The 17,008-nt window shown below is 37.4% G+C and overlaps 1 protein-coding gene across 6 annotated transcripts; it reads right to left on the bottom strand.

Annotated features, from left to right (window-relative positions):
* Positions 1-4,207: 4,207 nt before the first annotated feature.
* On the bottom strand, positions 4,208-10,002 carry LOC103993202 (uncharacterized). 6 transcript variants are annotated; one of them, XR_010498985.1, is made up of 5 exons: positions 9,355-10,002; positions 7,902-8,768; positions 5,370-7,505; positions 4,669-5,002; positions 4,208-4,426 (listed from the first exon to the last, which is right to left on the bottom strand). XR_010498985.1 is itself a non-coding variant. In XM_018830964.2 (2 exons), the coding sequence occupies exons 1-2, from the start codon at positions 9,914-9,916 to the stop codon at positions 7,903-7,905; spliced, it is 1,428 nt and encodes a 475-aa protein (XP_018686509.2). In that variant the 5' UTR covers positions 9,917-10,002; the 3' UTR covers positions 7,661-7,902. The 6 variants fall into 6 exon arrangements, 1 of the variants encoding a protein (XP_018686509.2); XR_010498986.1 differs by lacking the exon at positions 4,208-4,426 and having other exon boundaries at positions 4,433-5,002; positions 5,370-5,454; positions 7,406-7,505; XR_010498988.1 differs by lacking the exon at positions 4,208-4,426 and having other exon boundaries at positions 4,433-5,002; positions 5,370-5,454; positions 7,460-7,505.
* Positions 10,003-17,008: the final 7,006 nt, after the last annotated feature.

Here is a 17,008-nt window from a genome sequence, read left to right as displayed (position 1 = left end):
CCTTAACCAGTGATTTAAAAGGCGCCAAGGTCCCAAAACGCCCGAGGTGCTAGGCGCTCGTCCGAGCGAAGCGAGGTGCTAAAATATAAAAATATATAATATAATTAATAAATATAATTATTTAAATAAAAATATACTATTAAATTAAGAAAATCTAAGGTACAAAATCACAATGTCACATTAACAAAAAGTCTCAAAATTCAAAACAATAAACTTTTACATCAAAGTCATTCATCATAATCAATATTATCATTATTTTCATACGAATCATCTTCATTGAATTCGTCCTCTTCCTCTTGTCCATCATCTTCATTAAATATGTTTTATTCTTTATGTCTTCAACAATAGCAGGAGCCGAGCTTGATGATTTTGCACTCATTTTTCTCTATCATTTATCTTGTATATGTTTGTAATTCTCCAACACCCGAAGCTCTTGTCACGTCTCCCTATGTCAATCTATCATCTTCAAATACAAGCTCGTCTTCGACATCTTGTAAGTTGGCCTCATTTCTCCCACGAACCACTCATTTGAATTATCAATATCTTATAATGAGATTGAATCAATTCTATTTTACAAATCATGACAAGCCTTCAAAGCTTGATTATACTTTATGTAAACAAGATCATGTAATCGTTGATGTTCCAATTGATTTCTTCTCTTTGAGTGAATCTATTATGTCATATAATTTAAAAATATATTAATACATATATCTAAATAAATAAATAAATTGAAACAAAAATATTTAGTGATCCTTACATACTTAAAAACACTCTAGTTTCGCTCACAACTCGAAGCACTACATGCCAAACTAAGTACTTTGATAGCAAATTGCTGTAAGTTCGAGGTGGAATTTTCAAATAGACTTCACCATTCAGGTGCAAAATTTATGTTAGTATTAGCAATAACATAATAACATACTATAGATGAAATTATTTATATCAAATTATTAATACCTGAAGACGTAGTTGTCCTAGATCGAACTACCATCAGAATTCCAAAAGGACCTTCGACATTTTTATATAGAGATAATTCACGAATAATCTTATCTTGCACTTCAAGGCTTGGAACTAATCTTGTAACGCACTCATATAACTCATCCAAAATTTCTATATCAAACCCAACAAATTTAATCTTAAAAAAATTCAGGGTTCAAATAATATCCTGCTGTATGTAAGGAATGATGAAGTTAAAAATTCCATCTTTCATCAATGATTGTAAAAAAAGTCTCATATTTTTCTTTATTTTCATTAAAAGACCTTTTAAGCATCTCATTTGTTCTGTCTATAACCTCATAAATATATTTCATTGCAGTCTTATTTTTATTATTCACCAATCGAAGGACTCGAACAAGAGAGCTCATTACCTTTAATATATAAACTACATGATTCTAAAAGGATGACATTAAGATGATATTAGTAGCCCTCTTGCCTTTTGCTTCTTTTACTCGTTTGCTTGTCACCAATTTCTCAGAGGTAAACATGTTTCTTATATTATGTTTTTGACGATGTACGCTCTATAATGTCAAGAATGAAGTAGTAAATTAGTGATACCATATCTCACTAATTCTTTGTTGCATGTGAATTCTCTCATTATATTCAAAGCCCCAATATGATTATAAAGAAACCCAATAATAAAAATTACTCTTTCTAAGATTTTCTTGATGTCTAAGATCTTTCGAATATCCTTCAACATTAAATCAATACAATATGCCACACATGGAGTCCAATATAAGTGTTGACTTTTTGTTTTAAACAATTTACTTGAGTTAAAGGATGACAAAAATGATAAGACTTAAGAGTTTAACACATTTAATTAAAAATAAAATAATTAAAAATTTAAAAGATAAATATTACTAGCTAATACATAATTGCTTCTATTGTTGGTTATGATTTGAATGACATTTTATTCTCTAATTTCTTCATTAAACTTGTTAAGTAAATCATGTCTTATCTCCAGATTTTACAAAAGATGAAGCATCTATTGATTTCACAAACATAGTCCCTAAAGAATAATTAATTATATAAGTAATTATACTCCTACGTTTTCTATCAGTCTAAGCATCTGATATAACAGAACAACCATGTGTTGCCCATGATTCTTTATGACCCTTTAGTAATTCATTTGTATAATTCAACACTTTTTGCAATAATGGAACTCACATCTCAATAATAATTTGGAGGTTTTAATCATGCACTATATCTTCTAATAGCTTCAATCATTTCTTTAAAACTATATAAACGAGTTGAACTAAGGGCAAGACCAACATGATAGAAGAAGCAAGCAATATGCTGAATTGTTCATCCTCTTATTTATTTATCACAAGCACCACTTATATTTGTTTGTCTAAATTTTGAGCCTCCTACTTGCCATTGTTGCTCTACAATCCTTGAAACATATATAGATCCATCGATCATTTTTTACCCTTCTTAGTACTCATAACTTCTTTTCGTTTTTTGTCGTATACTTTTTTCCCACTTGGGTTAATACTCATAGAATATTCTTCTTCTTTATCTCTAAGATGTTCAACATTATCTTCTGGTAAATTTCCGTAAGATTTATTCTCTTGCGTCTTCTTTTCATTCATATAACTCAGCAACTCTTCTTTTATCTCAAGTCGACACTTTTTGCAAGCTACTGCATTCTTGAAATTTCCTACTAGATGTTGTTTTGCACGAAAATTACCACCTTTAGTAGTCTTATCTTAAAACATGTAAGTCATTAGAATCTTTCGGATCCTTTAGATAATTATACTTCCATATAGGATCTTTTTTTGATGCCATTGAAGAATCTATTGAGTTGCTTTGTACACTTGTCATTTATCCTGAAACCTAACAATAATTTTAAATAAATAAAAATTAATAATATTAAAATTAAAATAATATATTATTAATCTAATAAATAAAAATACTGTTACTAATATACAGTTAGCAATATATTGTTAATAATATACTATCGAAAGAGAAGAGTGTGAGTAAGGGAAGACTAAGGCTGCTAACTGAGAAAAGCGATAACGATAGTGGCAGCGATATTAACGAGCAACGACAGCGGGAGCAAGAGCGATGAGTGGTGATAGTGGCAATGACAACGGTAGCAATGAGCAGCAACAGCAGGAGCAGGAGCGACAACAGTGGCAACGACAACCACGACAGTGAGAGCGATGACAATGGCAGCAGCGAGAGCGACGACAGTGACAATGACAACGAGCAATGAGAGTGGGAGCGACGACAATGACAACGACAATGAGAGCAGCAAGCAGGGTTAGGGTTAGAGAAGTTGTAAGAGGAAGGATATCAATGCTTTAGTTGGTTCAATTAGTGCGAGCGCCCAAACGACACCTCTTTCAAGCGTGCCACTTAAAAATGAAATAAGGCGCTCAAGCCTTACCTCACCTCGCCCGAGTGCTTAGGCGAGCACCCGAACACCAGTTGAAATCACTGACCTTATCGTTACACCTTGATGCTAGGTGGCTAATATTTTGGTGTCAGTAAGCCAACACCTTGATTCCAAATGATCGACATGATGTCTTGGACATCATGTCCATAGTACTCTCACCATGCGTAATTGACACAACGATAGTCTTCAAACGTTGCCAACTACATCATGCCTATTGGATATTCTTCTGGATTCGACCGTTCGTAGTACCAACACGAGGTAGATGCAGCATAGAGTGTTGGTTGGCTGCAAGTCACATCCAACTTGGGCAACAAATTTCAACAAAACATTATCCATTGAGGAGAACGTTACCATATGATCGTTTCTTCGCAATGATGCGGATCAATCACTTCAACCCCGCTAGCATTCTTTTACAGGATCATCAAGACCTAACTGGCTCATATATGCCACAGAAGATTGGCTTGATAAAGATGAAACATTGTATACTAATCCAATACGGTGTTTCTGTGTAACTATGCTTTCAAGGATCTGTACGGAGTTTCCTCCCTAACATGCCACTATAACTATTAGACGTTTCCAGATGCAAGCAGCACGTGTGACTTGTTTGTTATAATGCACATCATTTTCTGCCTTCTTTTTATTTCTTAACTATATGGCCAGCCATCCATAGATTGCAGATGTGACTTCTTTCTGACGCTGCTTTAGTTCCCATGGATGCATCAAAATTATTTCTATCTATGATAAGATAAATCAATACTTGTGCAGTTGAGTTTGGCTAGTACATCAAGCCTAATCTAATTTGCACGAGAAAGATAATGTTGGAATATGCTTAAGCTTACCAAATTTCTAGTAACCCAATCATGAGGTCCTCATTTGTAAAATGTTAACTCAACCGGAATAGCTTCCTACTAAATGAAGATGACTATGTAAGAATCTTACCCAAATACTTGCTTAGGAGATCATCCATGAGCAGCTTCGGGCTTGTCACCAAAGTCTCTCCTGGCAGGCAGTGGAAGTTTCATCTTCCGTGGCCTACCATTTGGGAAAACAAAAACATGCTTTATTTCATTTAATACCTGCTAATGTTGGAGGCAATGAACCTCCTCTTTGCAGGAACAGGGCAGTGCAGACCACTTTATACATTCTGCCCACAGGCAATCTACTTGTAGATAATGTCTGCAAATAGATTACCTACTACAAATAAATTTATAAGCGATTTATTTGCACGCAATTAAGCAACCCCTATTAACAAGAAAAGGGAGGTTAGGACTCACTTGGGCTTCACCTTACCGAAGCACCGATTAACTTCTTCACACGTCCATTAGTAAGGGGCACTCTTGTTGCTGGATGGAGTTCATATCTGATGCCACAACAGCTTGTTGCACTCGATCAAGGTTCGCACCAACGTTACAAGATCCAATTATAAACAGTGGGGTGACATTGAGTTGACAGTCAGCTCTACTGGATCCAGCTTCATTGAATTTGGTACAAGATCCTTCTGTTATTGAGTTTGCTAACAGATGATTATCATGATGTCCTCGACAACTCTCAGTCATTCTTCTTTGTGACTGACTGTTAACTGTAGCTGACCAGCTGTGCATTCTCATGCTTCACACCAAAAATAAAATAAAATTGTCTGCATTAGTTACATTTACCATGAGAACTTTCAGAATGGACATACACTCAGATCCGTAAGGGATCATAAAACAAAGTCTTGCTGAGAGTAAAATCTGAGTACAATTGTGTCATATGACACCTAGAACAGGCTACTGGTTTCAAACAACCATTCCACACAGATCAATCTCATGATGTTTGCAAATGAAACTGCCCATCAACCAGCCTGCTATATCATGATATAGATATATGTGTTGACCAAGAGGTGATATTTAGAAAAGAAAGAAGCAAAGCAAGAACAAAAGCATATGTTGGTGTTGGTGTCAGTGTCATAATATTCAAATAACAGAGAAGGACCAACCTTGATCTGTCAAGCTTGGTGACTGATACAGCAACTTGAATGACAAAAGTAATAATATCAATGTTTATAGTCAAAGGAGTTTTGCCTGCAAGAGAAGATCAATGCAAGAAGTTCAAACACAATCAGAGTAAGCAAAAAGTAGGACTTCCACCAGGGTTAAAATATGTAAACCAAGGATAACATACAAGTTACAGCAATTAAGTTGGAATCATGGACTTTGGCGTATGCAAGTTGCATTTGCTGGTTCCTGCACACACTATAGTGCTAGGAGTCATGGTAAAGTTCCTATAACTTGTTATGAAGCTGTTTTGTGGTCAGACTCCAATACCAGGAGTGAGCAAGTATAGAGAACAACGGTAATTAACCAGCTGTTAAGCAGATATGCCCCAGAAAGTGGAAATGACTGGTTAAGTTACATCTCCTAAATGTGAGGTGCAAATGGAAAAAAGGATTGCAGCTTAAATTCAAAAAGTATAAACCAGAAAGACAGTAGTTAAAAAGTTATGCCAGAAAGATAATCCCTACATAAGGAGAGTTCCTTACAGATCAGCTTTTTTTGCTTACAATTACGAAGATAATTGTACAATTAGTATTAATCTACAGAACAACAACTTTTTTACTCGTATTTTTCTCAATAGTTGACTGAAAGAAAGCTTCAACACTTGAAATATGTCACATGAACTCATGGGCATAATTTTGAACTATCATAATTCATAAGGTAAGAAATGTTTGGTTGGAAAGGAAGAAATGTCAGCCAGATTATTAAAGTACTAACAGAGTTCAACATGATTACTTCTATTGGCTGTAATAAGCCTACACAGAAAACAGTTACTGGAACCGCAGCGGCAGCATGCAGAAAAGATAACCAGCCAATATTTCTGGAATATAGAAATACTTTAAAAGGAACACAAGCCAAAACTCTGCTAATTATCAAGAATGCAATGCTGAATGTATATCAAGTCAATGTTTGTGTGAAACAATTTCGAACAATTCTCCTGATTATTACAATACTAGCATACAGTGTTAACAGAACAGAACCACCAGGGTGTACAGCAATCAAGAAATTTACTTAACATCAAGATCCTAATAGTATCATGCAGAACTAAAATTTTTGGTGGGAACCTTCATTTTTGTTAGAATGGTTACACATTGTACGTGGCAGGGCAACAATGTATTCAGAACTTGTGCTGTTCAAAGTACTTATACAAGATTACTATAAACATATGAGCTTTGATCATGAAATGCCTCAGCATTACAAATCTCAAGCTTGATTCTTCCCCTTCGTCTAAACTACCTCCAGGAAAGCATTGTCATTACTTAGTTCATGGTTAAATTTAACAGCAACAGTTATATTTCTACCTATAAACACGAGTTCTTACTTTATGGGAATTCCCTCTCTTGCCAAAGTATACTTTTGCATTGTAATACCAGCTAAAATGTTGGGTTCATGTTCAAAGCTGGTTTTGAAGCTAAATATATCATTGAGCTATTTCAACATAGAGTTGCAATCAACAGCTAACTTAATTTAAAAGGTAATGAGATAACTAAGGCACAACCCTTTTATAGGTTAAGGAAACCTTTATGCTTAATTTTAATTTAGGCATGCAGTCATTTAAAGTTTTAGGAGGAAAGACCTACTAGATGTAAGTACTTCTACGGACTTCGGACTTTTTACAATCTGAATACATAATGCATGTGGATTGCAACATTACAACCTTAACCAATTAATAAAACCAATTTAATTTTTAGATCCAGTAAATATGTCATCTCTAAAGATATTTTTGAACATTATCAGCCAGTTTTCTTAAATTAATTGTTCATGTTGTATAGAAAAGTGCATTAATGTGACCAACTTAACAACAAATGAACATATACTTACCCAAACATAAGTTGTCCTTAATAAATATTAGTTCATGTTATCGAAAGCCTATCTATCATCTAAAATGAACATGGGTTAAATAAGTAACAAAAGCAGAATTCCTTTTATAGATATGATGGAGTTATACAGAAAAACATTTAAAAATGTGATACATTGCCTTTAATCATGTCAGGCACCAGGTATGGATTTGTTGGATTTGTTGGATTTGTACCTGACAAGTCTGAACAAACTTGTCTGAGAACTTCATACTCCATTCTCTAAAGATCACAGTAGGAAGTTAGAAATTCATAAGTTTATTGGATAAACTGGAAAAATGACTAGATGATGAAAATCTTACCAGCAAGAATAGAGTATCAACATGATTTCCTTATGACTTGGCAAGTATATTCACAAAGTCATTATAAATAAGGTCTTAGAGAAAAGCATTGTGTGCATATAAAACCATGTATTTTCCATGAAATAGTGTTGCATAACAAGAATTATGGAAACTAAATTCAAAGTACATCTGTTGTTAGAGAGGGCAAATAAAATATTAGGAGTTCTGCAGTTGCTAGACCACCCAAAAAAACAACACTGCAGACTGAATTGATCCACTAATTCCAAGCTTAACCAGGCTATTGCCCATTGTGGGCACAATTGCCAAAGAAGCGTACCTCATACAATATTTACCAGCTTCGGGTGTCCAGTTTTCTCATCTATTTCGACTCTTAGGCCTATTCCAGCAATTTCAGGTGTATTGACAGGCTCTTGCAGCTGCAGTTGAGCTACTTCATGCTGGTTTTCTGGATTTCCCTCTAGCAAGTTCCTCATTGACCATAGTCCCCATTCTCTTAGAAAGGGGTTGTCTTCATCAACAACACACTGTTGCAAAAGCAAAGGAATTGCATTTTGCTGTCTGATCTCCACCTGAACTTGCTTCCTTCCGTGTAGACAATTTCCAATAACGGATACTAAATCTCTCCGGAACCCCTTATAAGGGCAGACCTTTAAAGCCGTTGATGACTGTATAAAGTGATCCACGTTTGTCATGGATTTTCTTATAATTGCTGGTGGCTCAAGTTCACCAAGTAAACGTAAAATAAGTTGTAGAAGGCCTGCAGATAGCAACAAGTCGACAGGGGCTTCTGTAGCATGAGCAATATCATTTTCCCAAGCACAAATATGCCTCAAAATTGTAAGAGAATAGCCTAGAACATCAATTGCAGGGAAGCCAGTGGGTACATCAGAACTTCCTCGAGATGAAAAATCAACAATTGCAGAAGCTATATCTAGAACTTTCAGAACTTCAAGTGCAAAAGGACTGGAAATCATGGAAACATCTTTAGGTCGATTACTCAAGTATTCTGATAGCATTCCAAGAAGGAATGCCTGCTCTCTAGTGAAGAAGGAATATCTGCACTGAGCATCAATGGAGTTATCTGTACTTGGTGAGGCTAATCCTTGAAAAAGACGTGAAAGGTATGCCTCTTCAATGCAAACTTTGCAAAGGAGCCAATCCAACCACTCCTCTTGATGACCAGCTGCATGGATAATCAAGAACAATGGTCATCAATGGTAACACTCCAATTAAGAGGGGGCCAATCAGTAATCAGAAGATCCTTCTTAATGCAACTAAGAAACAAATAGCAAATCCTTCACGCAAACAATAAGAGCATGTAATTTACTAAACTTGAGAACAAAATATCGAATTCTATCTTTCCCATAACTTCAAGAATTTACATTTCCAATAAAGCACAGTTGTGGCTATTACAGCCAAAACTAAATGCCCAATCCTTTCAATGCACTAAACAAGATAAAATGCAGCTAATAATGAACAATAAAGAGAAATATTTCATAATTAATCCAAATATTATGATCTACATGATCCACTATGCTGATCTATGCACACAAAACCATAATCTCCAAAAAAGTATAACATCATTTTTTTTCCTTCGCCAATTCCAGGAACTTAAATTTTAAGAGAACCACAAATTTAGGAGCAATGAAACCATATTTCTCCTTGATCTTTTATAAACTTACATCTAGTACACATACGAAAAGGGATCTTACTTTTAGGGTTTAGGGTTTTAAAGTCAATTTAGATGAAGGGGTAAGTTAAAAATCAACCTCGGCAAGCTGTGGTGACGATCTCCAGAATAATTGGCAGTCCGGTCTTGGTCTCGCAAAGCTCCGCCAACCTCCGATGCCCCCCCTCGGATGAACAGCACGTATCCAAAACCATGCAAAGGGGATCGCAAACCGCCGGGTCCCGGTACCGAGCCGCTGCGAGGAACAAGGCCGGGAAGAAGCGGGCCCACACGGCGGACCGTTGTGCCTCTCCACCACAGGCGAGGTTCCCAATCGCCTGCAGCGCGACACGGGCGACGTCCGGCGACGCCGGCGGCGTGCTCAACAGGACGGAGGCGATTCGATCGGGACCGCCGAGTTCGACGAAGGCGTCCTGGTGGACGGCATCCCCGGCGCAGAGGTTCCTGACGAGGCGGAGGGAGGGGAGGAGGGCGGACGAGGTGTCGGAGGAAACGCGGCGGAGCGCCGCGGCGAGGGCTCCGGTGGAGGCGAGGTGGGCGCGTCCCCCGGGGGTTTTAGAAGCTTCTAGAAGGAATTCTAGGGCTTCGTCGCTCTCGTCTTCCTCCACTCCTGCTGTGCGTCGATCGTTTTCCATCGCCATAACTGAGACCGATTACCGACTTCGAGGGTGTCGGAGAGTGGATTTACATCGGAAGGATGAGGAGTGATATTTGGCTCGTCAATTTATTGACTTAACAGAAGGGTTCGGACGCCAAGACAATTGATATAACGTATTAGACGTTTATCTGAAATTTTATGTGTAATTACGTATTTCCTCAATAGTTAACTATTATTAATATCTCAGTCTTTATGTTTTAAAAATTAGTATTAAGATTTCTACATTTAGATAAGTAAAATATTTAATTTTAATTTTTCTTATGTTATTAACTTTTTCAATGAAAAAAAAACACATGCTGTCATGGACACGTTAATGAAAATGATAAAAATATAATTTTACTATCTTTAAATTATTAATTTTATAAACTTTAATTTTCTCTTTTCTTTCTGGTTCCAACCTATTCACCCACCGATTTATCACGGATAAAATTGTAAATGAGATGTTCGATGTAATGCTCATGTTCGTGTCTTTCGATTTTATTCATGTTTTACATAGTATGTAAAGGGTTGAAAGTAGGTTTAACAATCTCTTTTTTTTTTGTTTTAGTGGTCGTCTTAGGCTTGCAAACAAATGTTGTATCATGTGAATACTAATGGAGATTATTTTATCTATAGTGGACCATTTTGGACCCTTTGTTGTGTGATCGTTCAGAGCTTGTGAAGTCCGTTTGTAATTTGCATTGGTTATGAAGTGTTTACTGAAATGATTGCTTGTGGATCCCGAGTGAGATATTTTCTCTACTTTGTTTTATCTTTTATAAGTCCTAAGGGACCAAAGGAAGATTCGGGGAGGTTGACCTTTGCAGATGGACAAGCAAGAGTACCGCACGACTTAGGCAAAGTCAACTAAATGCGTGACATATAATATCGGAGCGAGACAAGTACATATAGAAATACTTGGTATGCAAACGTAGGGGACCTAGTGAGGTTGCGTTGAGGGCAGCCAACATGCGCGACCGTTTGGAGAAAAGAGCATGGAGATATAGGGAAAATGAGTCGCTTAGAGGAGCGGACATCTAAGATCGACATTCAGAGGAATGGCCAACCCTTCACACAAGTGGCACTACGAAGACAAATAAGCTAGGAAGAATGCGTAGCGCACTAAGGTTAGGATGGCCGAGTTCCAGCTACGGCTCGACGTTGGCAATCATACTTGATGGTGCTTAAGGTAAGCGAGGTGTCTGGTAAAGGATAAGACCGTGTAAAGTGGAATAGGTTGCTCAACAACCGAAAGAGTTATGCAAAGCTCACAGAGGTGAGGGGAATTGTTAACTCAAAAAATTCGGTACTCATGTAAGAGCTTGTATGCGAATGATGGAATGCTCGTGGCCATCCCAAGACGATTAAAACTTGGCGCTATGGAGCATTGAAACTTTCTCTTCGGCATGAGAAGGATGTGTCCGTATGAGGCTGAAGTGTGCAACGAGTTCAGCATATTGCTAGGCCTCAAGAGTTGTATTGATAAGGAGTCTCAATCTAGCAAGTGCATTTATGGGGGTAGAACAATGCATAGTTTGTTCAGCATTGTTGAGTAGTCTAAGGGGATGGTGGTCTCTAAAACTTCAAGAGAGAAGGATATGAGGAGAGAAATTGCTCTAACGAGATAGATACCTTGGAGGGATAAGTCCCGGTTCTCCAGAGGGAGAATCATATGCAACAGACTGCATATATTGAGGAATACCTTAAGACAATAACCCCACAAAGCTCAACGAACTGAGCGATGATGAGGAGTTATCGCATGATCTCGCATGAGGTAATGCATTGGTGGATACATTATGAGATCAAGTGGGGGAGCGACCCAAGACAATACAAAATGAATGCACACTTAGAACCGATATAAAGATCGGACTCAACGGAGGGCCGACCCATGGAATGGTGGGCATGAGGACCATTATTAACTCAATGCAAATAAAGGAGCAGAGCAACTTGGGTGTAACTTGGTGAAATACCTAAGCCGCATGAAGGGAGTCAACATAGAAGATGTAACATGGAGCGGAGGCATAAAGGTTTTCTTGGACAAAGGTCAAGGAGATAAACTCTTGCATAAGCAAGAGTGGGATCATTGTTGGGAAATCTTGGGGGCGATATCACATGCGCAACGGAAGAACAAGAAAACAACATCCCCGATTCCCAAAGAGATGTTCGTCGTCGTGCGAAGATTGGTGCGCAAAATCCGCGAAACTTAAAACTGCGTATAGAGTAGATTGTGTTACCTAGGGAGATCGTATATCCCTATTTTCTTGCAGATCTTTAGGAGAGGTTGAAGGAGGTCAAGTGTCCTCTTCTCTAGCGGTGATCCACACAGTAGGGTTGCGACGACGCTCCTCAAAACTCCAAGCCTGCTCTGAGGTGGAGAAGGGAAGGAGAATAGGAGAGGCAAGCAAAGGCTCTAGCCTATGAGGCTCTGAATCCCTCCTATTTATAGAGGCCCCTTATCAAACCCTAATGGATCCTCCCTTAGTGGGTATTGGATCTGCATCCAATAACCCAAGCCTTTTAGATTAGTGGATCTCTATCCAATAATCTCTCATGGGCTCTTATTGGATCTCGTCCATGGGATCCAATAATTCAGGGGCTTATTGGATATCCAATAAGACAATGGCTCCGTCGGATATCTCATATTCGAACCTCTACTCATCGCAATGCCTACCATATGTGTGTGACCCTCTAGGCCCAATATCAAGCTGACCGTGAGTCATGCTTGTCAGAACTCCTTCTAACTTAGTGAATTATTATCTCAGTAATAATTCACTCGACTCATCGACTACGGACGTACTAGGCCACTACGTTGTAGTCCCCAAATGATACAGGGGAATCCAATCCATTGGACATGTTTGTTCTCAGTTACTGTGTACCTATAGTCCCTCATCCATCTAATATCCCAGAGACCGTATATCGAGCATGGTGCTGTCAGACACATACGGTTTTTACTCGAGTCTCGCTTTAATCAGATTCTCCCGAAGAATTCTTTTTCTCTCAACCCGAATGACCCTGGCCAAGGTTTGTCTAAGCAAGAACACATGGGATATTCCTCTCATGACGTTGAGAGTAGATGATCCTCTATTGACACTCAATAGCCCTCGTAAGGTCGACTACCACTCCCAATGACCAACTGTACTAGATCTGGGGCAACCAAACCTATAAGTCTGGTATCAAAGAGTGGAGCACTCATACAGGACATCCTTGGTGTCTCAAGTCTAAGGACCAGATACACCACTAGGACTACGGAATCGCTGACTGACAATAAAGCATCATCAGCCATCCAACATTTCGTAAGCGGATCAATCAGTGAACTCATTCTCCAATGAGCACCTGTACTATATCCCTAGTGTCCCTACACGAGCAGCTATGAGACCAGCTGCATCCATCATATGGATGGGTATACAGCACACCAATCTGTCCGGTTATCACGTTGTCCCTCTTGAGTAACCTATGACCGGGATTATTTAGGATCTGTGTTTAAAGGTGAATCGATCTCATTATCGTGATCTCATCACGATCCGATTCCCATTGCACAAATATAAGGACATCATTATATATATATATATATATATATATATATATATATATATATATATATATATATATATATATATATATATATATATATATATATATATATATATATATATATATATATATATATATATATATATATATATATATATATATATATATATGCAATAGTTTAAAGTGATATATGCCAAAATATAACAAGCAAAAAGATTCTGTATCAAGTCACACGTGTCATCACTCATGTGATTGGCTTGCTGGGCACCTATGACTAGCAATCATATTGTTCCATGGGTCCCTCATTCTGATGGAGCAGACTCATCCTACATGGTGCCAAACACGAAGGGGGCTTCGAGGCACATGCACCTTATCTCAGAGAAGCATTTGATGGAGGAACCAAGACGACTCAACTTACGAAGGCAAAGTTTGATTTAGAAGGCATTGGCAAGAGGCAAGAGAATGCAGAGACATGTACTCTTGAAGAATGTGCCATAGTGCTATCATTCAAGTTGTCATGAAGTAAGTGATGCACAACGGATATTGTGCTGGTGGGGGCAAAGGCCTAGGATCCAAATAATGGTGCTCCAATTTCAGCAAAGTCGATGGACTTCAGGAGCTACTAGGCGAGGGACTGTCCTAAAGCAGTGCTTTGTTTTGGTGTGACCCTAGAGCGGGTGGACGAATGTCAATTGCTAAAGAAGCGAATACAATCGAAGGTGGAAGAGGCCCTGCGATTTATTGGTAAAGGTCGCGCATGGAGGGATCGCAATATATGTTTATCCCACATTGATTAAAATGCAATGGAGATATCACCAGAAGGCGACATGGTGCAACGAATCATGGTAGAATAGTTCGTGATAATGTAATACATATGAAACTTATTCCGCAAGGGTCTAGATCATATAGAGATATGATCGGGAGCTATTGGGAACTCCACTTCGGTAAACAATGTGACGGTAAAAAAGACTATGGATTCAAGGAGTGAATATCATGGTATCGTAGAGGCAGGTCTTCCGTGCGTGCATCAAATTTTACATCGGATAAAAAGCCTTGGTCATCAGCATATGGGGGTTGTGTACCACTAAGGGAGAATTTCAAATATAAGTATCAATGAGTCCCATGGGGTGGGGGGGGAGGGGGAGGGAGGGGGGACTTGATCATGTAGAGATATAATCAAAGCAGTTGGAGAGTTGGATTGCTCAAGAGCTCATATTTGCTTAAGGGAGCTTGGTAAGTCAAAGGACAAGGTCGAGTAAGCGAATGTTATTGTTATGATTGAAATCGACACCAAAAACGAATGTTGTTGTTATAACCAAAATGGACTACTCCAGAGCTCATATTCGCTTAAGGGAGCTCGACAAGTCAGAGGACAAGTCAGATCTCGACAATTAGTGCTTTTGTAAAAATAATGATTTAGAAAAACCTCATTCGATAAACCCTGTATCGAAAAGATGCTTAACTTAAAATCATTCGTAGAATGTAATGAGCAATAGAATCAATAAGCAATAAAAACAAATGGTAAAAAATAATATCACATCAGATTTATAGTGGTTCGGTCGTCGTGACCTACGTCTACTCTTGATTCCTCCTCCTTTGAAGCCACCAGCATCCACTAATGGTCTTTCTTCAATGGGCGAAGACCAACTACTCTCTTAAAACTCTTTTCTTCTTTTAACAGGCTTAAGAGAGAATATTTACACCCCTTTTTTACAAAGTTTCCCTCACACTCTCTCTTATAATAGTCTCTAAACTTTAGGATGAGGAACTCTACATTTTACAAGGGTTTACAACTTTAGAATCATAGAGCTTTATTTTACTTTCCCTTGCTTCCTTAAGTAGAAAATATTGGGTTATTTATAGACCCCAAATGACTTCAAAAATTAGAGCCAAAATTTAAATCCTTGAGATGTAGGGATATTAGCGATACCGCTTATACTTGGCGGTACCACCGCCTGCAGTACTGATACTAGATGGTACCACCACCTAGTCTAGTGGTACCATCGCCTGACATAATCTTAAAGACTGTGTCTTAGAGATCGAGCCTCTATTAGTTCCACCGCTTGGATCGATGGTGCCACCGCCTAACTCAACTTTTGTTTCATTGAATGAGCCTCCTAATGAGCCCATATTAGTCCTAATTTAGGTCTAATTGATCCCTAATTGAGTTGATTTAATTACATTCAAAACCAACTCAATTATAACCTAAACTATTTCAATCTAGACATATTATAACAAAGCATGAGTCACATGTTTGTCTAGCATGTCATTGGTTCATCCGACACTTCGTCCGACTCTTCGGCTTATCGACCTTTCCTTTGGCATATTACCCAATTGGCATGTTGATCTCTAGCAATATCTGAGATTCTTAACGTAATATCCGATCCTTCTGGCCTAATACTCAAACTCATGACACGAAGTTTTCTACCGGCACGTCGACCAATCTTCTAAAATTGTCCATTCCGGCCCAACAATTGATTCTTCCCGCTTTAATCAATTTGCCTCTCCTTGATCGAAGCTAGTCCCACATCACTTAAACATACATTAGATCATAACTTTATCAATTGGTTTCATCATCAAAATCCAAGATTCAATAATTTTCTCCTTTTTATGATGACAACCAATTGATGATAAAGTTTAACTAAACTCCCCCATCAATATGTCATATTGATAGAAACTTTTGAAATCATAAAATCATGACTATTTCATCATTACATGCATCATTAATATTGAAAGAACCAATTAATCATAGCATTGCATGTATTTTAAAATTATGAGAATTTCATGCATAATCATAATTTCAAAACATTATAGTTCATGCATGATATCATAACTTCTCCCTCTTTCTTATCAATAAAAATGAGAAGTGCAACTTAGCAAGTTTTCAAACTAGTAATTTAGCAATATTTATATCACTTTAGAACATGCAAGCTAACAAGTTGACAAGTGTTACTTCTCTTTGAAGTGTGAAGGCTAACAAGTTTTGTTTCTCTTAAGATGGGTAAGCTAGCATTTTTCTCTTGAGAAGTACAAGAAGCAAGACTTTCTCTCTCTTTGTTATTGTTAAAGAGAAGGGAAGAATATAATAGTATAATTTTTTTTCTTTTTACGTCAATGATTCAAACATATCATAAGATATACAAATCATAAATACAAGGCAATTCAAGTTATAAACATCAAGGAGTCAAGTGATATATCATGGTTAATTTGAATAAATCTTTTATTTAGTAAATACTAAGAAGAATAATAAGAGGACAATTAATGAAAAATCTTGATTCATAATAAATCTCAATTCATAAATATCAAGTGAAAGAATTAAGATTTTTTTTGATAAGTTGAAAGAACTTCGAAGTTAAGCGTGCTTGGGCGAGAGTAGAACTAGGATGGGTGAAAGAATTAAGATTCGTTTGGATGAATCTCTTCTTTAGTGAAAGAAAAATCTTGATTCATAGACAATTTTTAAGTTGTAATCAAAAGAATAATTTGGATAATTTTTCACTTTAGTAAATGATAAAAAGAAATATAAGAGATCAAATGAGATATCTTGATTCACATAAAAAAATCT

The sequence above is a fragment of the Musa acuminata genome, chromosome BXJ3-8 (assembly GCF_036884655.1).
Source record: "Musa acuminata AAA Group cultivar baxijiao chromosome BXJ3-8, Cavendish_Baxijiao_AAA, whole genome shotgun sequence".
Taxonomy (NCBI): domain Eukaryota; kingdom Viridiplantae; phylum Streptophyta; class Magnoliopsida; order Zingiberales; family Musaceae; genus Musa; species Musa acuminata.
The sequence above is the reverse complement of the archived record's forward strand: the minus strand, read 5'-3'. Positions and strand labels throughout refer to the sequence as shown.